The sequence below is a fragment of the Oncorhynchus gorbuscha genome, linkage group LG06, assembly GCF_021184085.1.
Source record: "Oncorhynchus gorbuscha isolate QuinsamMale2020 ecotype Even-year linkage group LG06, OgorEven_v1.0, whole genome shotgun sequence".
Classification (NCBI taxonomy): domain Eukaryota; kingdom Metazoa; phylum Chordata; class Actinopteri; order Salmoniformes; family Salmonidae; genus Oncorhynchus; species Oncorhynchus gorbuscha.
In genome coordinates, this window is record NC_060178.1 from 92,185,546 (window position 1) to 92,210,400 (window position 24,855).

A 24,855-nucleotide genomic window follows, 5' to 3' on the forward strand; every position below is an offset into this window, starting at 1 on the left:
ATACATTTTACTGTTCAATTTGCTTGAAGATGTCTTGTCTTCTACTTTTAGACCATTTCATATTTGGATGCCCTAGCAACAGTATTTTCCACAAACACCAGAGTGAAGTGGTCGCCAAGGTTCAAGAGGACACAGTCATACAAAAATACAAAAAGAAATACATGTTTTTGGCACATTGTATTAATCACAATATTCTGTAGTAATGATACACATGAGAGATGACACTTCAGGGCCTCGCCAAACACCGTAGAACAGAAATGATTCAGAACCACATTTAGCTCTCTCTTTACATTTTCTTTACCTGAAGTTTGTCTTTTCTAAGAGGGATAGGTAGAATGAAAGAGAGAGAAAAAGGGACATGTAAAAAGATGGCTGTATCACTACAACTGGCCATGGTCTGTAGTCACATTTTTAAATATTGGATCACAGATTCTCTGTGAGTACAGGACTATCCTCCAGATGATGCTTTTGCCTCCTTGCCTTCGGGCCAGCAGTGATCAAGTACTGTTCTTCAAATATACAGGACAACAATCTCCAGAATGTGTTGACGACCGAGTGAGTTTCAAGGTTACAAGAGCAGAAGAAATTCCATAATGTTCGTAGTCCAAAGACCATAACCCATAGCCCTAAAACTGTGACCAACTAAATGGCTTTGTAGGAGAGAGCCGCTTTAATGACTGTCCTTTCCTTCCCCACAGTTTGATATTTCCCTGCTCAATGTTTTAGCCCCAGCCATTGCGGTGTCCATAGATCTCATATTGCAGATTTGGTAACGCAATCCATGGCAATCTCATGCTTTCTTTTGCTGTTGCTGTATTCACGTTTCACTGTCATTGGTTGATTATGTTACCATTATACAGGAGATATTATAACACACACAATGAATTTGATACTTCTGTTGGACGTTGTCATGGATATACCATCTCGCCCCCCCTCTCCTGACTGAGGGTCTGTGTAGGATTGACTGACAGTCACTTGTGCAGGGATCCACTCATACTGGACGACAAATGCAAGCACACTGCCACACCACCAGGGTGCTCTGTTCTGGCCCCCACTACCAGGACACACCACAACCAGGGCCTTACACACCACCATCTCTGTCCTCTCCCGCTCTGCCTAATAGGTGACTCTGCTTTGGAGACTATCGTCCCCCTCTCCCACTCTCTCACACAGTCACCTCCGTTTTACTGTTGGTCACAAAGTAAGGCTGAGTGGGCAGGAAGTGCTGACTGTGGCTCTGGGAGCGGGACTGACTGTGCAGCTCGTTGGTCTGCTCCACCGTGCACTGGGGCCTCTTGGAGCCATAACCCTTCCTCCTACCCATCGTTTCAGTCCCGTCCCAGCCCTTCGGCCCCATTCCTCCCCCCGTCCCCCTGGGGGCTGCGATGGTGTGGGAGCTGTAGGCCAGTGAGTGGTGTTGTTGCTGCTGATATTGGTGGTGTTGTTGGTGGTGAGGACCAGGAACCGTCCCGGTGTGGTGGTGAGGCCCCGGGAAAGTCCCTGTTCTAGTCATGCTGGACATGGTCATGGTTCCTGGACCTTTATTACTGAGCCTGTCACCACTGTTGCTGAGTCTTTGGGGCTTCTGTCCGTTCTGCTTGGGTGCGGTCAGGATGGTGGAGCCCTGGTAGGTGCTGGATAGGATGGGCAAACTGCTGGGCATCTCTGTGATGTAGGTGGCCACTGGCTTGGGGCCCAGGGAACCCAGGGTGCTGATGGGACTCAAAGGGTTGTTGTGGGCCATGGGGTTGTTGTGCGCCATGGGGTTGTTGTGGGCCATGGGATTGTTGTTGGTCGTGGGGTTGTTGTGGGCCAAGGGGTTGTTGTGGGCCATGGAGTTGTTGTGGGTCATGGGGTTGTTGTGGGTCATGGGGTTGTTGTGGGCCATGGAGTTGTTGTGGGTCTTGGGGTTGTTGTGGGCCATGGAGTTGTTGTGGGCCATGGGGTTGTTGTGGGCCGTGGGGTTATTGTGCGCCATGGGGTTGTTGTGCGCCATGGGGTTGTTGTGGGCCATCGGCTTGATGTGGGACATAGTTTTGTTGTGGGACATGGGTTTGGTGTGGGACATGGGCTTGATGTGGGGCATGGGGTTGTTGTGGGGCATAGGGTTGTTGTGGACCATGGGGTTGATGTGGGGCATGGGGTTGATGTGGGGCATGGGGTTGATGTGGGGCATGGGGTTGATGTGGGGCATGGGGTTGATGTGGGGCATGGGGTTGATGTGGGCCATGGGGTTGTTGTGGGCCATGGGGTTGTTGTGGGCAATGGGGTTGTTGTGGGCAATGGGGTTGTTGTGGGCCATGGGGTTGTTATGGGCCATGGGGTTGTTGTGGGCCATGGGGTTGTTGTGGGCCATGGGGTTGTTGTGGGCCATGGGGTTATTGTAGGCCATGGGGTTGTTGTGGGCCATGGGGTTGTTCATTGGATTGTGGGTCATGGTGGGGTTATTCATTAGGTTGTGGGACATAGCGTTGTTGGTCATGGGGTTCAGAGGTCGCATATGGTTCATGTGTTGGAGGGGGAGGCCTCCTTTGGACGGCAGCTCCATCATCAGACGCGGTTTGTTGTAGAAGTCACTGTTGGACTTGGCCGCTGCATGGGGATAGAGGCAGAAGCACAGGTTAGGGAAAGATGTTTCCTAGTTTATAACGCAGATGGGCAACTACGGTCCTCAAGCACTTTTGGTATCCTATATACTGTAAAAGTAGAAAAAAGTATTATTATTATTAAAGTACTTTATTTACAAGGACAACATTATCAGTTATTTTTCAGGTTGTGCACTTACAATTACCTTCAACTCTGGTTCTTACTTGTCACACCCTGACCTTAGAGATCCTTTATTCTCTGTTTGGTAGGTCAGGGTGTGACTAGGGTGGGAAATCTATGTTTATATTTCTTTGTTGGCCGAGTATGGTTCCCAATCAGAGGCAGCTGTCTATCGTTGTCTCTGATTGGGGAACATACTTAGACAGGCCATTTTCCCACCTTCTGTTGTGGGATCTTGTCTTTTTGTGTTGCATTCATAGCTTTACGTTTGTTGAGTTGTTTATTGTTTTTAGTGGAACATTTAAAATTAAAGAAAATGTACGGCTACCACCCTGCACCTTGGTCTTCATTTAACAACGGACGTAACATTACTGTAATACACTGGTTCTTACTGTAATACACTGGTTGTTACTCTAATACATGATGGTTCTTACTGTAATATCATACCGATAACAACATTCAGGTTACATTCATCACACCCACTCTCTCTCTCGCGCTGCATCTCAGATTATCAATGCCAAATTTTATTATGAACATTAGTTTCCTTTATCGAGTCTAAAAGAAAATATGTTTTCACTTTCACCCTGAGGGAGGAAAAACTTATATTATATTTCGACTCCCCTCACGGAAAAACACATGAGTTTCACGTGATCACATATGATTTTATGTGAAGTTAATGTGATAACATGTGCAAGACGTGATAACACGAACCTACACATGACAACATTTGAGCACATGTGAAAACCCAGGTGTCAAATGCAATTGAGATATTTTATCTTAAAAGGCATAATTGACATGATTCAAATTAAACAGTCATGGTCCCTGCAGGTTTTGCCTTGTTCCTGGTTTGTTCAAGGGACATCCCAATGCCAGCATCTGTCTGTGGTGGTAAATAATCAGCCACGAAAAGTATAGCTGAAAACTCTCTAGGCAAGTAGTGTGGCCTGCAATTTATCACAATATACTCTACTTCAGGCGAGCAAAATCTAGATACTTCCTTAGATTTCGTGCTGTTCTTTCTTGCCGGTGCAGCTTGTATCCCACTAGCTGAATATCCATGTTGTCATTCAGCCACGACTCCATGACACATAGGATATCACAGTTTTTGATGTCCCGTTGGTAGGATATTTGTGATCGTACCTCCCACTCGCCTTTTCCGGGTCCTGAGCAGGCATCCGGCTCTTTGTCCTCTGTACCTGTGTCGCTTCCTCTTGCAAGTAACGGGGATGTCGGCCCTGTCGGGTGTTTGGAGAATGTCTTGTGCGTCTTACTTGTTGAAGATAAAATGTTTTTCTAATCCGAGGTGAGTGATCACTCTCCTGATATCCTGGAGCTCTTTTTTTGCCGTAAGATACAGTTGCAGAAACATTATGTACAAAATAAGTTACAAATAACGCGACAAAAAACACACCCGTAAAACTGCTGCCATTTCTTCCGCTGCCATTTTCACTGTAGTTTGGCCACCTTCTGACATACAAGCCTCCAATGCCGGATGCGGTGGATTGAGACGCAGCCAATGCAAAAAAACATGTCTCTAGCTTAAAGAGACAGAATTTGATCTGGAATTTTTTATTATGCTAACATCAACTCTAGGGGTTTAAATAATACACATTGGTATTTAAGCCAATTATATTATATTATATGACTGAGAGACTGAAAAACAGCTCTCAATGCCATCAGCCTGTTAAACAGCCATCACTAGCACATTAGAGGCTGCTGTCTATAAACATAGAATAGGAATAACTGGCCACTTTAAGGAATGGAACACTAGTCACTTTAATAATGTTTACATATCTGGCATTACTCATCTCATATGTATATACTGTATTCTATACTATTCTATGGTATCTTAGTCACTTAATAATGCTTACATATCTTGTACTACTCATCTCATATGTATATACTGTTGTTCTATACTATTCTACTGTATCTTAGTTCGTTCCGCTCTGACATCTCTCGTCCATATATATATAGTCTTAATTCATTCCTACTGTACTGGGTGTATGTTGTTTAATTTGTTAGATATTACTTGTTAGATATTACTGCACTGTCGGAGCTAGAAGCACAAGCATTTCGCCACACCCGCAATAACATATGCTAATCACGTGGATGTGACCAATACAATTTGATTTGATTTGAATGTTGCCTCCTGTTTAAGTTTATTGTGTTGGTAATGACCTTTTTTTAAATTATAATTATTTGTCATTAGCTACAGTATCTTCAGCATAGCCTAGCTTTTAGCTAGATAGCTAGCTGCTCTGCGGTGCAAGCCAACTTGACTTACTAGAAAGTTATAGAAACAAGTTGAGGAAAAAGTAACTAAACAAAACTGATTTATTATCAAATTAAACAATAGGTCTCTCCTGGTTGCCTGGAACATACTAGTATGATTTGGCACCAGATCCAAACAACTAAGAAGGACAAGAGAGACCTCTATGCCATCTTTCTCGACCTGGCCAATGCCAGGTCGAGAAATGCCATGGGTCAGTTCCATGGGTCAGTTCCCCATGAACTCCTCTGGGAATCCTTCAACATTTTCCACGTACCAGAACCCATCCCTACACTGGTAAAGGCCTATTTCCAAGACCTGCAATTGTGTTTCACAACACCTGACTTCACAACAACATGGCAGCGCTTGGAAGTAGGCATAATAGCAGGCTGTACAATTTCACCTCTGGCCTTCACTATGGCCATGGAAGTCATCATCAGGGCATTGAGATGGGTGGTCGGCGGTGAGAGAACTAAGGAAGGGCTCCGTCTCCCACCTATCCGAGCATACATGGATGACATGACTACACTGGCCATCACTGCAGCATGCACCAGGCGGGCCCAGATGAAAATCAAGCCAAGCAAATCTCGAAGCGTCTCCATAGTCAAGGGACAGCTTAAAGATGTGAGGTTCTGCATTGGAGATGACCCGATACCAACGGTGTCTGAGCAACCCGTCAAGAGCCTGGGTAGATGGTACAATGAAAGCCTCCTGGATAAAGATCAAGTGCAGCAAGTAAGGCAGGACATCGCAGACGGTCTTGAGAACATCAACAAGACCCTACTGACTGGGAAGCTCAAGCTTTGGTGCCTACAGTTTGGACTTCTCCCACGGGTAATGTGGCCACTCATTGTCTATGAGGTCCCAATAACAACAGTGGAGAAGATGGAGCGAACCATTACCTCATACGTGAAGAAATGGCTGGGGGTCCCACGATGCCTGAGTAACATCTGCCTCTATGGCAAAGGGGTCCTTGAACTACCTCTTACAAGTCTAACGGAGGTTCAGACTTCAGATGACATTGAAGGACTCCAAAGACCAGACCATTAGCAAGGCTGCACCTCCCCTACAAACTGGACGGAAATGGACATCATCCAAGGCTGTGCAGCACGCAACATCAGCCCTGAGACACCAAGACATTGTGGGGAATATCCAGCATGGAAGAGGAGGCTTTGGCCTGATAGCAAGCAAACCAACGTTCCATAAGGCAACAACATCTGAACGCAGGAAGCTGGTGGTCGAGGAGATATATAGCCTCAAGCTATATAGCCTCAAGCTCATCAGGCAACATTTTCACAAAAACCAGAAAAGCATTCAAATAAAATAATTTACCTTTGAAGAACTTCGGATGTTTTCAATGAGGAGACTCTCAGTTAGATAGCAAATGTTCAGTTTGTCCAAAAAGATTCTTTGTATAGGAGAAATCGCTCCGTTTGGTACATCACGTTTGGCTACCAAAAAAAAGAAGTAAATTCAGTCATCAAAACGCCAAACTTTTTTCCAAATGAACTCCATAATATTGACTGAAACATGGCAAACGTTGTTTAGAATCAATCCTCAAGGTGTTTTTTACATATATCTTCGATGATATATCGTTCGTGGAAGTGTGCTTTCCCCTCTGAATCCCATGGGAAAATGCCTGCAGCTGAAGATTACGCACCAATTTAGACAAAGGACACCGGGCGGACACCTGGTAAATGTAGTCTCTTATGGCCAATCTTCCAATGATATGCCTACAAACATGTCACAATGCTGCAGACACCTTGGGGAACCGACAGAAAGGGCAGGCTCATTCCTGGCGCATTTACAGCCATATAAGGAGACAATGGAAAACAGGGCCTCAAAAATTCTGCTCATTTCCTGTTTGAAGTTTCATCTTGGTTTCGCCTGTAGCATCAGTTCTGTGGCCCTCACAGATAATATCTTTGCAGTTTTGGAAATGTCAGAGTGTTTTCTTTCCAAAGCTGTCCATTATATGCATAGTCAAGCATCTTTTTGTGACAAAATATTGCGCTTAAAACGGGCACGTTTTTTAAACCAATAATGAAATAGCGCCCCATAGGTTGAAGAGGTTAAGCAATGAAATAGTGTCATGTTATTGTATATAAACTGTTGCTAGTGGTAACGTGGCAGCACGCTCCGAGAATAAATTATGTTACCTATTATTGATAAGACTGGTCTCCGTCTATTCTAATCTTACAATTCTAATCTTACAAATTCTCATAAAATAGATTAAGGCAATTAAATGAATGAAAACACATTGGTATAATTAAATTACAGTAACAGTTACACAGAGTTGGCAGCAGACGCAACTCAGCGTAGCTGCAATGCAAAAGTCTGGCCAGTTGAAGTGGGATGCAGAGGATTCATGGCTTCTTCCACCATCAGGTTGCTGAAAGAACTTGGAATCCATGGACAGGCTCTGCGGCAGACCGTCAGAGCAGTTTCTCAAGCAGCTGAAAGAGGCAGCCAGTGGATCTAGATCAAACGGAAGGACCCTTGCTGGGCTATAACTTCATGACCCCCCACCCCCACCTGAGAACCCAATTCAGATCCCTCCAACTTGAGGAGGGCATATGAGGTATGCGGTCAGCTGTAGGGCTGGCTCAGGGAATAGGGCGCCCCTGCCTTGCATAGTCCCATGGGAAATCTTAATTGGGCATAGGACACAAGCTAAGGCTTGATCACCCTTTAGCTGGCCACCTTTGATGAGGGTGTTTAGTGATTAAAGGCCAAGACACCCACTGATTCAAAGGCACACTACTGAGGATGTGTCCCAAAATTTACATCTTAACCCAGTCTAAGAAATAAACCTCCCATGCCACTCTGTCAACATCACGGCAAATCTCATGTGAGTGTATTCCATCTATTGGCACAATGGACGGTTTTTAACATCTCGTCCCGTTGTTTTATGATTCTGTTTTGAATGAAAATGTCATATTTTTCAATCTCCCAACATAAATGTGATATCTGACAAGAGACTATGCTCTCCTCCATCTTGTCTTGCGTTGTGAAACCAAGGGGCCAGGATTCTTTTCTAGAGGCACAGCTTTGACTGCTCCTACAGTTTTGCGTCGGTACTGCAGTTTTAACTGACGCCCGGCCCAGAAAGACAATTTCCATACACCGCCACATAGAAAAGTCAGATTAGAAAATTCCTAACGAGACACTTTAATCATCACCTTTGTGCACAAAACATCCATTGAATTAGTCAAATAATTGTTGCTGAGGCCAATCCTATTTTACATCCCTCACAGCCAAAGATACAGTTTTAGCATTTTATAGTCATCCAAAGTCTGCCATGTTTTTGGACCTTGTGATGACGTAGTCACTGCTTGCGCTGCTTCCTGTGTGCACTGAATGCTAGTCCACATGTGATATTAATATTTTTCAAATCAAATCCAATTTGAATTGTACATGCTTCCTAAACAATAGGTGTAGACTAACCTAGCACTCCGGTACCACTTGCCATGAGGTAGTAGAGAGAACAGTCCATGACCTGGGCGGCTGGAGTCCTTGACAGTCTCCAGGGCCTTCCCCCGCCTGGTATAGAGGTCCTGGATGTCAGTGATGTTGGTCCCTATAAACCGTATGCAACACGGATATAGACGGACCATGAATCGGCGTATGGGAACGTGAGTAGATTGGAAAACAAAGGAAAATGCCTCACACTACTGCTCAGGCTCCCAGGTGATATTTATTTACAATGTTTCCACCTTTAGATCTTCATTAGGCAACGTGAGTAGATTACCTTGACAACAACAGGCGGACATCTAAGATGCAGTCCACAGTTCTTATTATACCTCAGTGTGTGTAACCCTATCCTATGCTCTCCATCCAGTAGCGGAACAAGACTGAATGAAATTGACGAACTGTGTAATGGAATATGTCACGATGTAAATGGGGCATCATGATGAAGTCTCTCCTGCTTATGGTGTTGTTCATGCACTGCTTGATAGCAGCCAAGTCAAGCATGTTGTAGAACACAGCAACAGGTTCCACCTCCCACTGAGTACAGACTTGCCATCTGATCCAAAACATTAGCCGATACTCGCTCACCTGCTGCCCGTAATGGATCCTTTCCCAGATATGGAAAGCCGTTCGGCATGAATCCGAATAATACTCCTCAGAGATGTCTTGATCCATTTCTTTCCTGCTGAGTATTATTCATTCAGATCTTGTAGCAACAATAACACAACATGTGCATCCATTCCTCTTGGTCTAGCAGATGGAAATGATGCACGCTCTCACTGTGTAGCCTACTCTGGGCCGAAATTAGACTGATAAAGAACTTTTGGATTCCGTGGACTGATACAGGGTACACCGTTTTGAGATTATAATTAGAATAGATACACTAGAATGGTCCACCCTGTTCACAATTTGTGATTACATAATTATACATTGTTTGCTTCCCTTCTGTAATCAACTCACCCATTCTCCCCCATCATACTATACTTCATTTATTTCATCTGTTGTTATATGTGTGAAACTGTGGTGGTTGGTGCCATTTAAGATGAGGGAGGATGATATATTTTTTCAATGAGCATGGCCTTATTTCTATTACACCATATTGGATGACTGTCATTTATATTCCATTCACCTAGCCCAATGTAACATCGATAGGTTTAGGCTACTAAATGATACAAATATGTTCCCTGTACCCATCATGAGGTTGCTACAACCTAGCCTACGAATGAAAGTTTATAATGTACAGTAGGTGCACAGGTTGAAAGAATTTTGAGTAATCAAGGTGACAGACAGTGACACATTTGATACCGCTTTGCCCGCTCATGCCTGCATCTAGCTGATCTAGGGTGTAATCATTAGTCCAACAGTTGCAAACGAGAGTCTCTATTGAACAAATTCAGGCACGTTAATCCCCGTTTTCGTCCCGTTTGCTTCCGTTTCATTATTATTTTTCAACAGAATCGGCGCAATGAATACACTGATCATAAGCAATGAGGCGGCAGGTGTCCTAGTGGCTACCTAACACTAGGCTAGCTGGGGCGGCAGGTGTCCTAGTGGCTACCTAACACTAGGCTAGCTGGGGCGGCAGGTGTCCTAGTGGCTATCTAACACTAGGCTAGCTGGGGCGGCAGGTGTCCTAGTGGCTACCTAACACTAGGCTAGCTGGGGCGGCAGGTGTCCTAGTGGCTACCTAACACTAGGCTAGCTGGGGCGGCAGGTATCCTAGTGGCTATCTAACACTAGGCTAGCTGGGGCGGCAGGTGTCCTAGTGGCTACCTAACACTAGGCTAGCTGGGGCGGCAGGTGTCTTAGTGGCTATCTAACACTAGGCTAGCTGGGGCGGCAGGTATCCTAGTGGCTACCTAACACTAGGCTAGCTGGGGAGGCAAGTGTCCTAGTGGCTACCTAACACTAGGCTAGCTGGGGCGGCAGGTGTCCTAGTGGCTACCTAACACTAGGCTAGCTGGGGTGGCAGGTATCCTAGTGGTTAGAGCGCTGGGCCAGTAACTGAAAGTTTGCTAGATCAAATCCCTGAGCTGACAAGGTAAAGATCTGTTGTTCTCCCCCTGAACAAGGCAGTTAACCCACTGTTCCTAGGCTGTCATTATAAATAAGAATTTGTTCTTAACTGACTTGCCTGGTTAAATAAAGGTTTAAAATAAACAGTGTACTTTCAAATAGCCTGTTTGCATGTGTCTTGGTTGTGTGCTTAGGGTCATTGTCCTGTTGGAAGGTGAACCTTTGCCCACAGTCTGAGGTCCTGAGCGCTCTGGAGCACGTTTTCATCAAGGATCTCTCCCTGAGTGTGCCTTCGGGAAGTATTCAGACTCTTTGTTGTTTTTCAAAATGTTGTTAGGTTACAGCATTATTCTAAAATTGATTAAAATAATTGTTTTCCTCATCAATCTACACACAATAACCCATAATGACAAAGCAAAAAATGGGTTTTTAGAAATACTTTACATAAGTATTCAGATGAATTACTCAGTACTTTGTTGAAGCACCTTTGGCAGTGATTACTGCCTCGAGTCTTCTTGGGTATGACGATACAAGCTTGGTACACCTATATTTGGGGAGTTTCTCTCATTCTTCTCTGCAGATCCTCTCAAGCTCTGTCAGGTTGGATGGGGAGTGTTGCTGCACACCTATTTTCAGGTCTTTCCAGAGATGTTCAATCAGGTTCAATTCCAGGCTCTGGCTGGGCCACTCAAGGATATTTAGAGACTTGTCCTGAAACCACTCCTGCGTTGTCTTGGTTGTGTGCTTAGGGTCATTGTCCTGTCAGAAGGTGAACCTTCGCCCCCTGTCTGAGGTCCTGAGCGCTCTGGAGCAGGCTTTCATCAAGGATCTCTCTGTACTTTGCTCCATTCATCTTTGCCTCGATCCTGACTAGTCTCCCAGTCCCTGCCGCTGAAAAACATCAACACAGCATGATGCTGCCACCACCATGCTTCACCTTGGTGCAAGGTTTCTTCTAGACATGACGCTTGGTATTCAAGCCAAAGAGTTCAATCTTGGTTTCATCAGACCAGAGAATCTTGTTTCTCATAGTTAAAGTCTTTGGGTGCCTTTTGGCAAACTCCAAGCGGGCTGTAATGTACCTATTACTGACGAGTGGCTTCCATCTGGCCACTCTACCATAAAGCTCTAATTGCTGGAATGCTGCAGAGATGGTTGTCTTTTTGGAAGGTTCTCCCATCTCCACAGAGGAACTCTAGAGCTCTGTCAGAGTGACAATTGCGTTTTTGGTCACCTCCCTGACCAAGGCCCTTCTCCCCTAGTTTGCTCAGTTTTCCCTGGCGGCCAGCTCTAGGAAGAGTCTTGGTGGTTCCAAACTTCTTCCATTTAAGAATGATGGAGTTCTCGGGGAGCTTCAATGCTGCAGAAATGTTTTGGTACCCTTCCCCATATCTCTGTCTCAGCACAATCCTGTCTCGGAGCTCTACGGACAATTCCTTCAACCTCATGGCTTGGTTTTTGCTTTTCCTTCATTCCAGGTGAAGCTGGTTGAGAGACTGCCAAAAGTATGCAAATCAAGGCAAAGGGTGGCTACTTTGAAGAATCTCAAAATAAATATATTTGGATTTGTTTAACACTTCTTTGGTCACTACATAATTCCATATGTGGTATTTCATAGTTTTGATGTCTTCACTATTATTCTACAATGTAGAAAATAGTAGAAATAAAGAAAAATCCTGAAATGTGTAGGTGTGTCCACATTTTTTACTGGTACTGTACAGTATGTTCTTGATTAAAAAATAAGCATCTGGTGGCCCTGCTGAGACATTAATGCACTCCAGACCAAAAGGTTTCAGGTTCTACTCCCCAGAGCATTTATGCATACTTAATGCCAATTGTCCCTGAGCTCTGCTACTTTTACGTTGGTGTTGTCAGATAATCACACAATTACTGACTTGAGTCTGGATAACTTTCAGCAGTGCAGAAATGTATCCATGCTAATAAACATGTGTCCGATCTCTGTCTTGGCGACAAACCAGGTGGCGTAGCAAGAAATTCAGGTTGCTGGAATCCCTCTTATGGAAATATCACATGATTTCCCATGTGGAAGATCACATGATTTCACAGTAATGTTAAAATGTGTTTTTGGAACATGTCAGATGTGACGGCGGCAGGTAGCCCATGCCCGTAAGAGCGTTAGTCCAGTAACTGAAAGATTGATGGTTCGAACCCCCAAGGTGAAAAAATCTGTTGATGTGCTCTATAAGACAAGGCACATAACCCAGAGTTAGTTGCTCTGGATAAGAGCATCTACTAAAATGTGAAAACATGTGAAAATGTGAAAACACTTCACATGTGACAGTGGTACGCTGTTCAATTAAAATGTGACCCCATCTGGGATGTGAACTCATAACCACTGGATTTGAGAGAGGCTGACCTTTCTGCTGCGCCACAAAGTCTGTAACATTCCATACCTATAATTCATCACTTCACTTAGCAACAGAGTGCCATCTGACTGCTGTTTTATTCATCAGTTTATCTGATTATTCTCTCAACAATTATATAATTTACTTATCTCATCAATTTGAGGGTTTTCAGTACAGTTGTCTAATGTTGGTTGGAAATATATTATTCTGTTTTAATGATACTCCTGAATCACTGTGATAAATATAATAGTTTTTCTTGAGTGTATTTTTTACTTTGAAGTCCAAAGTGTAGGAATACAGGTGACATCAGTCATTGACCCAGACGTGGTGGTCTGAGTACCAGTTAGCTAACATTCCAGGCTTTGCCACTCCTTGTTATTACCTTTTATACAGACATGGAGTGCAGGGAGTGGATTATCTAAAGAGACTGTTACCCAGGCTATAGACATGGAGTACAGGGAGTGGATTATCTAAAGAGACTGGTACCCAGGCTATAGACATGGAGTGCAGGGAGTGGATTATCTAAAGAGACTGTTACCCAGGCTATAGACATGGAGTACAGGGAGTGGATTATCTAAAGAGACTGGTACCCAGGCTATAGACATGGAGTACAGGGAGTGGATTATCTAAAGAGACTGTTACCCAGGCTATAGACATGGAGTACAGGGAGTGGATTATCTAAAGAGACCGGCACCCAGGCTATAGACATGGAGTACAGGGAGTGGATTATCTAAAGAGACTGGTACCCAGGCTATAGACATGGATTACAGGGAGTGGATTATCTAAAGAGACTGGTACCCAGGCTATAGACATGGAGTACAGGGAGTGGATTATCTAAAGAGACTGGTACCCAGGCTATAGACATGGAGTACAGGGAGTGGATTATCTAAAGAGACTGGTACCCAGGCTATAGACATGGAGTACAGGGAGTGGATTATCTAAAGAGACTGGTACCCAGGCGTTAGACATGGAGCATTATCGATTGCGCAACCAGGGCTGGTAAAACCTTGGATCATTTCTATTCTAACTTCCGCGATGCATATAAGGCCCTCCCCCGCCCTCCTTTCGGAAAAGCTGACCACGACTCCATTTTGTTGCTCCCTGCCTACAGACAGAAGCTAAAACAAGAAGCTCCCGCACCGAGGTCTGTTCAACACTAGTCCGACCAATCTGATTCCACGCTCCAAGAATGCTTCCATCACGCGGACTGGGATATGTTCCACATTGCAGCGAACAACAACATTGACGAATACGCTGATTCGGTGTGCGAGTTCATTAGAACGTGCATTGAAGATGTCGTTCCCATAGCAACGATTAAAACATTCCCAAACCAGAAACCGTGGATTGATGGCAGCATTCGCGTGAAACTGCTTTTAATCAGGGCAAGGTGACCGGAAACATGACCGAATACAAACCGTGTAACTATTCCCTCCGCAAGGCAATCAAACAAGCTAAGCATCAGTATAGAGACAAAGTAGAGTCGCAATTCAACGGCTCAGACACAAGAGGTATGTGGCAAGGTCTACAGTCAATCACGGATTACAAAAAGAAAACCAGCCCCGTCACAGATCAGGATGTCTTGCTCCCAGGCAGACTAAATAACTTTTTTGCCCGCTTTGAGGACAATACAGTGCCACTGACACGGCCCGCTACCAAAACCTGCGGACTCTCCTTCGCTGCAGCCGACGTGAGTTAAACATTTAAATGTGTTAACCCTCGCAAGGCTGCAGGCCCAGACGGCATCCCCAGCCGCGCCCTCAGAGCATGCGCAGACCAGCTGGCTGGTGTGTTTACGGACATATTCAATCAATCCTTATCCCAGTCTGCTGTTCCCACATGCTTCAAGAGGGCCACCATTGTTCCTGTTCCCAAGAAAGCTAAGGTAACTGAGCTAAACGACTACCGCCCAGTAGCACACACTTCCGTCATCATGAAGTGCTTTGAGAGACTAGTCAAGGACCATATCATCTCCACCCTACCTGACACCCTAGACCCACTCCAATTTGCTTACCGCCAAATAGGTCCACAGACGATGCAATCTCAACCACACTGCACACTGCCCTAACCCATCTGGACAAGAGGAATACCTATGTGAGAATGCTGTTCATCGACTACAGCTCAGCATTTAACACCATAATACCCTCCAAACTCGTCATCAAGCTCGAAGCCCTGGGTCTTGACCCCGCCCGGTGCAACTGGGTACTGGACTTCCTGATGGGCTGCCCCCAGGTGGTGAGGGTAGGTAACAATATCTCCACCCCGCTGATCCTCAACACTGGGGCCCCACAAGGGTGCGTTCTGAGCCCTCTCCTGTACTCCCTGTTCACCCACGACTGCGTGGCCACGCACGCCTCCAACTCAATCATCAAGTTTGCAGACGACACTACAGTGGTAGGCTTGATTACCAACAACGATGAGACGGCCTACAGGGAGGAGGTGAGGGCCCTCGGAGTGTGGTGTCAGGAAAATAACCTCACACTCAACGTCAGCAAAACTAAGGAGATGATTGTGGACTTCAGGAAACAACAGAGGGACAGTAGTGGAGTAGTGGAGAGGGTAGCAAGTTTTAAGTTCCTCGGCGTACACATCACAGACAAACTGAATTGGTCCACCCACACAGACAGCATCGTAAAGAAGGCGCAGCAGCGCCTCTTCAACCTCAGGAGGCTGAAGAAATTTGGCTTGTCACCAAAAACACTCACAAACTTCTACAGATGCACATTCGAGAGCATCCTGTCGGGCTGTATCACCGCCTGGTACGGCAACTGCTCCGTCCACAACCGTAAGGCTCTCCAGAGGGTAGTGAGGTCTGCACAACGCATCACCGGGGGAAAACTACCTGCCCTCCAGGACACCTACACCACCCGATGTCACAGGAAGGCCATAAAGATCATCAAGGACAACAACCACCCGAGCCACTGTCTTTTCACCCCGCTATCATCCAGAAGGCGAGGTCAGTACAGGTGCAAAGTTGGGACCGAGAGACTGAAAAACAGCTTCTACACTGTATGTTAAAAGCACTGTGTGTGTATCATAATGACTCACTTTTGTTTTAACATGCGAAGTGTTCCAAAAACTTGTGTGATTTCTTATGATTTCACATTTGAAATCATGTTTTTTTCCCGTAAGGGTCCAACCCTCAATGTAACAGACTGCCTTAGGTCAAACCATGTTGAATGTGATCGCATACAGAGACTGCAGGCTACTACTTCTACGCAGGTAAATAAATAGGGAGAATTTAAATTGGACTGGCTGATCAGGGAAACAACCATCAATTGATATGAGGATGCTTCCAGGTAGGTGAGAGATGTTTAGGTCGGCCTCAGAGGCTTCCTGTCTCCCAAGACCTGTGCCCTCCAGCTAGCCTACACCACTCCAGCAGATTTCCTTGCTGAGTGCAGTCACGTTTCATTTCCCTCATTCATTTCTCTGTCGTTCATGTCAGCAAATCTCTCTTACCACTGAGAAATGTGTCCTTTTTACCGGGTGATCCACGTTCCCCGGTTCAGTCATTACTCTTTATCCTTAGCTATTGAGCATCCTAGTGTGACTCTCGGGTTATGGTGGATGGCCTGTTGCTTTTTACGTCCTTGAAGATAGAGTCACTGGGGAAGTTTGCTCTGTAACTATACATCTATTTCATCACTCTGTTGTCCTTCCAGCGAGCATGATGAGGCGCTGTGAACACTGAGTTTGCCTCGCAGCTGCCTGCCTGCAAACTCAGTCAGGCGACAGGTAAATCAATCTAGCAGCAGTCAGCTCAACGGCACACATACATTCACAGGGAAAATACTCTGTCTGTAGTTGTTCTGATGAGAAACAGAACGACTATAGACAGACAGAGTAAGTTCCTCGGGCACAAAAGGCCACAGACAGAAACAATTTAAATGTGGATGCTTGGCAGAGGTGGTGGGACTGTAAGGACTGTAGGGACTAAATGATGTGTCAACTCCAATTACGCTACAATACTATCTGAGAATGACAAATCAGAGATAGCCTAACTGTCGGTCTCTATGGCATAAGGGCAGTGGAGTTGTGAGAGACAAATGCATTTGCATTGCAATATAATTTGCACCAGTGAACGATAGAGATAACCAAACCTTCTTCAGGGTTAAGTTATGGGTAATGGGTCCCTTTTATTAGTTAGATTTCCCATGTCTGGTTTTAAAATCCAACAGTGTGACCTTATACAGAGATTCATTTAGGGACAGTGAAGACAGATATTGATTAACAGAAGTGTGGCTTATCAGCTCTCAGATTGAGGATTCTGTAGCTACCGTTGGGAATGCTATTTTATATAAATATTATTGAACCTTTATTTAAACAGGGAGTCACATTGAGATTAACATATATTTTACAAGAGAACTCTGTACACATTACAATAAAAACGGAATATTAAAACAACGTGCATATGTGTAGAAAACAATACAATTCACTACAATAAAAAATAAATAAACATTTAATAAAAGCAATCACATTCAACTACATAGAGGTCCTCAATCAATCATGTAAACCGCCTGATTGGCACCAGCACATCTAACTGCAGTAAACTTTGTAGATTGTTCCACAAATTTGGGGCAAAAAAAACAAAATGCAGATTTTCCCAAATCTGTGGAAACTGGAGGGATCTCTCGTGTTATCCATTCCATTGAACGGGTTTGGTAACTTGTGATTTTTATCTTAATTAATGATGTTACATACAGAGAGAGTTTTTGTCAGATTGTAAATAAATCAAAGAGAATGCAGCTCTCGTCTTACAGACAGAGGTACATCCCACATTTTTATACGGACAACAATGAGTCCTAAAATTGTCCCCTGTGATAAAAACGCATTGCTGAATGGTAGACTGTGTCCAAGGTTTTCAAAACAGAGGTTGCCATATGCATGTAAACAATCTCACCAAAATTCAATACAGGGAGAAGCTTGTTTGAATAATCTCTCACCTATTTTCAATACTGAGGCATGATTTATTTCTATATAATTTTAAAAAATCTTGGATCTTAGCTTCTTAGTCAGATTTCTATATTTTCTATATAATAGAATATATATATTCTATTTTCTATATGCGTTATGAAGGACAACTTGTCATCAATCCAGACACCCAGGTACTTAAATTGAGAAACAAGGTCAATTTGGGCTCAATTTATAGAGCAAATATGCAGGTCCTCAGGGTCAACATTTCATGACCTTGAGAACAGCATGAGCTTGATTTGACTTGTATTTAACAGTAATTTAAGATCTGTAAGTTATTTCTGAATTGAATCAAAGTCAATTGAATCAAAGTCAAGTCAAGAACAACACTGTCGTTTAAGAGCCGCTTGTGATAAGTGGAATAAGGCCCGAGCAATATGGAGGAGAGAAGACAAAATGCTCAGTGAAAGTTCAGATAAATGCAATAACACAGCTCAAATGAAGGCTCTCCCTCTCTCTCTCTATCTCAGCTGTCCTCATAGTTGTTCGTTTCCACAGTCATATCTTTGTTGTGCATCTCCATGGTCATAACATCAGTTCACGACTCCAGAAAATGGAGATGGCCTCTTAGGACTGTGTCGCTATTGCTCTCTAAAGCAGATTAAAATAAGTGCCTCTAGAATGACAAGATTTCACTGAGACTCTGAATACAGTGGGTGGGAGATCCTCTATTACAGAAATTAAATCAGATATCCTGGGGAGCAGGTAGGTGAAGATGAGAAGAAGAAAAACTGCTTTGAGGTGGAGGGCGATGGAGAGGAGGGGAGGAGAGGAAGAGGAGGGGGAAGATACATTGGTGGAGGAGTAGGGGGGAGGGGAGGAAGAGGAGGGGGAGGAGGAGATAAACCAAATCTAATCTCTCAAAACTATTTTCCAGTATCATTGGACCTCCTCCAGTACAGATAGCCTCATTAAAACCTAGCTGGATAGATCTGGTTCACTTTATTAGTCAAACACAGGAGATATGGGCCAAATCAGTCAACATTTCCCATTCTTAATTGTCTCAGATTGAATGGCTTGCTAGTGGTTATATAAACTGTGTGACATTCACACAAAACAGAAAAATACTTCCTCTTCTCTCTTAAAGCCCCAGCATAATGGACTGCTTTTGTGTAAACAATCACGGCAATCTGTTTCCAAGCTGAAAATTAGTCAGGGACTGAATAGTGAAGTGATGGATTGGGAATTGCTTTGAAAATGATTAGCTTTCTCCTGCATTTAACATCTCAATGAGAGGTGTGAGTATTCTGCATTCCCGTAATGTTGTGTTATTCCAGAGGCAGCGACTATGATTATACAGTACAGAGAGCCAGACGGATCCCATCAGTTTGTTTCTGGGGGAACTGCCTTTCGCATACTTAAGAAGAAGACTTGCTTTGCTCGTATGATATTATGGTATTAACATAACAAAATAGAGTGGACTAGATTAAGAATGTCAATGTCAAAACAAGTTGATTCTACTTTTGATTGGGACTGTGAGAGTTCTATATACTTTTTATTGGTCCTTTATTTGAACAGGGAAGACATATTAAGACCTAGGTTTCTTTTTCAGATATGCCCTGCACAATACAACACAAACATACACAAATGTACACATAAAAATACAAAAACACAGTTATTGGAAGCACAAGTTAAACATCACATATCACCCAGAGCAGCAGTTACATTTGTCCACAAATAATTCCCAGATCAACACTGTAAACTGCCCGAACGGCACCACAACATTAAGATGAAATTGATTTGGGATTTTGTTCCAGCACTACGGTGCATTAAAACTAAAAGGATATTTACGTGGCTCGGTGGAGACCCTAGGAACATCAAGACTTAACCAACCCTGTGAATGGGTAAGGCAACTCTGGTGTCTATACAGAAGTTTATGACATAGGGTCTTGTGAACAAAAAGGGAGTCATGTAGAGATCTACGGGTCTTTAGCGAAGTCCAGCGAACCTTTTGATACAGGATGCAGTGATGAGTATCAAAACTGTCACCTGTAACAAAAGGAAGGGCACTATGGTTGATGACACTCATCACACCCATCGGTCTTCAGTTCCAGCGAAAGTGGGAAGTATACAGAAATCCTTCATGAAATGTCATGTGTACACAATGATAACAAATAGAATGGTATTTGATCAAGCTTAGTCATTGGGTTGTTCTGGTTGGAACAAGGCTAACTTACTTAGTGGAACCCAGGCCTCTACAGACACAAAGCAGAACAAAGCGGATTGAGCAGACACTCACCTACGAGCTTGAGAGAGGCGTACTTGTTGAGTTCCTTCCCAGGTCGTTGCTGGCTCAGAGCAGGGTAGGGGTGTGGCTGGCCCATGGTGGGACCTGGACCCACATTGTTGTTAATCTGACCTCCTTCTGCAGAGACGAGACACAAAATGGGGTAATGTTAGATGACTTTGGTTCCAACATGGCCTCATTAGAATACGTCAAGACAGTGACATTTGTCCATTGTAGTTACAAGTCACTAACACTAAAATATTAGTTATGCCACTTGTGTTCACATATTACACACCTATGGACAGCTGTTCTCACTTTACAATACACACCTTATATCATAACCAAGCCAGCATGGGCCAAAATAATCACCCATTGGTAATACTGATGTTTTTGACATCTAAGTACATGACCGGTTATTGTAGTAACTTTTTTCTTGTGAGATGATGACAAGAAGAAAAACAAAAGAGAAAACACTCATTTGAATTCACCCTGAAACTGTACTGGAGATTGACGTTAATTGCATTTTCATCTTACTCGATTAAGCGAGGGAGAAGGAGCTGAGTGAGAGAGAGACCTAGAGAGAGAGAGACGAGAGAAAGACCGAGAGAGGTAGGGGAGAGAGAGCGACCGAAAGGGAAACCGAAATAGAGAGAGACCAAGAGAGAGAAGAGAGAGGTAGGGGAGAGAGAGAGTGCAAGAGAGACTGAAATAGAGAGAAAGAGATCGAAAGAGAGACTGAGAGAGGTAGGGGAGAGAGAGAGACAGTAGAGAGAACAGAGTAAGAGGGAAAGAGGGAATGAGACAGAAAGCAGTATGGAAAGAGCTTTGTCTGTCTGATGGGAGGATTTACCCAGTCCTCATATTCATATTCCCATCCGACTCCCAGGAGCCTCGTCAAACGCCAGTCAGAAAATCAAACAGAGACTTCTACAGAGCACTTAACACTCCGCTGCCCGATAGAGAGGAGAGAGCAGCAGTCTTATTTACATACGTCAGCGGTCTTAATTACGTGCAGCAGCAGTCTTATTTACATATGGCAGCGTTCTTAATTACGTATGGCAACAGTCTTAATTACGTACGGCAGCAGTCTTATTTACATATGGCAGCGGTCTTAATTACGTACAGCAGCGGTCTTAATTACTTACGGCAGCGGTCTTAATTACGTGCAGCAGCAGTCTTATTTACATACGTCAGCCGTCTTAATTACGTACGGCAGCGGTCTTAATTACGTATGGCAGCGGTCTTAATTACGTACGGCAGCGGTCTTAATTACGTACAGCAGCGGTCTTAATTACGTACGGCAGCGGTCTTAATTACGTGCAGCAGCAGTCTTATTTACATACGTCAGCCGTCTTAATTACGTACGGCAGCGGTCTTAATTACGTACGGCAGCGGTCTTAATTACATACGGCAGCGGTCTTAATTACGTGCAGCAGCAGTCTTATTTACATACGTCAGCGGTCTTAATTACGTGCAGCAGCAGTCTTATTTACATACGGCAGCGGTCTTAATTACGTACGTCAGCAGTCTTAATTACGTACGGCAGCGGTCTTAATTACGTATGGCAGCAGTCTTATTTACGTACGGCAGCGGTCTTAATTACGTACGGCAGCGGTCTTAATTACGTACGGCAGCGGTCTTAATTACGTACGGCAGCGGTCTTAATTACGTGCAGCAGCAGTCTTATTTACATACGTCAGCCGTCTTAATTACGTACGGCAGCGGTCTTAATTACGTATGGCAGTGGTCTTAATTACGTACGGCAGCGGTCTTAATTACGTACAGCAGCGGTCTTAATTACGTACGGCAGCGGTCTTAATTACATGCAGCAGCAGTCTTATTTACATACGTCAGCCGTCTTAATTACGTACGGCAGCGGTCTTAATTACATACGGCAGCGGTCTTAATTACGTGCAGCAGCAGTCTTATTTACATACGTCAGCGGTCTTAATTACGTGCAGCAGCAGTCTTATTTACATACGGCAGCGGTCTTAATTACGTACGTCAGCAGTCTTAATTACGTACGGCAGCGGTCTTAATTACGTATGGCAGCAGTCTTATTTACGTACGGCAGCGGTCTTAATTACGTACGGCAGCGGTCTTAATTACGTACGGCAGCGGTCTTAATTACGTACGGCAGCGGTCTTAATTACGTGCAGCAGCAGTCTTATTTACATACATCAGCGGTCTTAATTACGTGCAGCAGCAGTCTTATTTACATACGTCAGCGGTCTTAATTACGTGCAGCAGCAGTCTTATTTACATACGGCAGCGGTCTTAATTACGTACGTCAGCAGTCTTAATTACGTACGGCAGCGGTCTTAATTACGTATGGCAGCAGTCTTATTTACGTATGGCAGCAGTCTTATTTACATGCAGCAGCGGTCTTAATTACGTACGGCAGCGGTCTTAATTACGTACGGCAGCGGTCTTAATTACGTGCAGCAGCAGTCTTATTTACATACGGCAGCGGTCTTAATTACGTATGGCAGCGGTCTTAATTACGTACGGCAGCGGTCTTAATTACGTATGGCAGCAGTCTTATTTACATGCAGCAGCGGTCTTAATTACGTACGGCAGCGGTCTTAATTACGTACGGCAGCGGTCTTAATTACGTGCAGCAGCAGTCTTATTTACATACGGCAGCGGTCTTAATTACGTATGGCAGCGGTCTTAATTACGCACGACAGCGGTCTTAATTACGTGCAGCAGCAGTCTTATTTATGTGCAGCAGCGGTCTTAATTACGCACGGCAGCGGTCTTAATTACGCACGACAGCGGTCTTAATTACGCACGACAGCGGTCTTAATTACTTATGACAGCGGTCTTAATTACGCACGGCAGCGGTCTTAATTACGTACAACAGCGGTCTTAATTACGTGCAGCAGCGGACTTAATTACGACGACAGCGGTCTTAATTACGTGCAGCAGCGGTCTTAATTACGTGCGACAACGGTCTTAATCACGTGCAGTAGCAGTCTTATTTATGTGCAGCAGCTGTCTTGATTACGTGCAGCAGCAGTCTTATTTATGTGCAGCAGCGGTCTTAATTACGCACGACAGCGGTCTTAATTACGCACGACAGCGGTCTTAATTACGTATGACAGCGGTCTTAATTACGTGCAGCAGCAGTAATATTTATGTGCAGCAGCGGTCTTAATTACGTACGGCAGCGTTCTTAATTACATACGACAGCGGTCTTATTTACGTGCAGCAGCGGTCTTAATTACGTATGGCAGCGGTCTTATTTACGTACGCCAGCGGTCTTAATTACGTATGGCAGCAGTCTTATTTACGTACGGCAGCGGTCTTAATTACGTACGGCAGCGGTCTTAATTACGTACGGCAGCGGTCTTAATTACGTACGGCAGCGGTCTTAATTACGTGCAGCAGCAGTCTTATTTACATACGTCAGCCGTCTTAATTACGTACGGCAGCGGTCTTAATTACGTATGGCAGCGGTCTTAATTACGTACGGCAGCGGTCTTAATTACGTACAGCAGCGGTCTTAATTACGTACGGCAGCGGTCTTAATTACGTGCAGCAGCAGTCTTATTTACATACGTCAGCCGTCTTAATTACGTACGGCAGCGGTCTTAATTACGTACGGCAGCGGTCTTAATTACATACGGCAGCGGTCTTAATTACGTGCAGCAGCAGTCTTATTTACATACGTCAGCGGTCTTAATTACGTGCAGCAGCAGTCTTATTTACATACGGCAGCGGTCTTAATTACGTACGTCAGCAGTCTTAATTACGTACGGCAGCGGTCTTAATTACGTATGGCAGCAGTCTTATTTACGTACGGCAGCGGTCTTAATTACGTACGGCAGCGGTCTTAATTACGTACGGCAGCGGTCTTAATTACGTACAGCAGCGGTCTTAATTACGTGCAGCAGCAGTCTTATTTACATACGTCAGCGGTCTTAATTACGTGCAGCAGCAGTCTTATTTACATACGTCAGCGGTCTTAATTACGTGCAGCAGCAGTCTTATTTACATACGGCAGCGGTCTTAATTACGTACGGCAGCGGTCTTAATTACGTATGGCAGCAGTCTTATTTACGTATGGCAGCAGTCTTATTTACATGCAGCAGCGGTCTTAATTACGTACGGCAGCGGTCTTAATTACGTACGGCAGCGGTCTTAATTACGTGCAGCAGCAGTCTTATTTACATACGGCAGCGGTCTTAATTACGTATGGCAGCGGTCTTAACTTAATTACGTATGGCAGCGGTCTTAATTACGTACGGCAGCGGTCTTAATTACGTATGGCAGCAGTCTTATTTACATGCAGCAGCGGTCTTAATTACGTACGGCAGCGGTCTTAATTACGTACGGCAGCGGTCTTAATTACGTGCAGCAGCAGTCTTATTTACATACGGCAGCGGTCTTAATTACGTATGGCAGCGGTCTTAATTACGTACGGCAGCGGTCTTAATTACGTATGGCAGCAGTCTTATTTACATGCAGCAGCGGTCTTAATTACGTACGACAGCGGTCTTAATTACGTACGACAGCGGTCTTAATTACGTGCAGCAGCAGTCTTATTTATGTGCAGCAGCGGTCTTAATTACGTACGGCAGCGGTCTTAATTACGTACGACAGCGGTCTTAATTACGTACGACAGCGGTCTTAATTACTTATGACAGCGGTCTTAATTACGCACGGCAGCGGTCTTAATTACACGACAGCGGTCTTAATTACGTGCAGCAGCGGACTTAATTACGTACGACAGCGGTCTTAATTACGTGCAGCAGCGGTCTTAA

At 44.4% G+C, this 24,855-nt stretch overlaps 1 protein-coding gene across 1 annotated transcript in view; it reads right to left on the reverse strand.

Moving 5' to 3' along the window:
- Positions 1 to 1,165: 1,165 nt before the first annotated feature.
- LOC124038763 (protein shisa-9B-like) overlaps positions 1,166 to 24,855 on the reverse strand; it is an 81,269-nt gene continuing 57,579 nt past the window's right edge. Inside the window, exons 3-4 of the mRNA XM_046354834.1 lie at positions 20,099 to 20,224; positions 1,166 to 2,592 (exon numbers count right to left, since the gene is read on the reverse strand). Of these exons, the coding sequence (XP_046210790.1) occupies positions 1,166 to 2,592; positions 20,099 to 20,224 (1,553 nt within the window). The remainder of the gene's footprint in view (positions 2,593 to 20,098; positions 20,225 to 24,855) is intronic.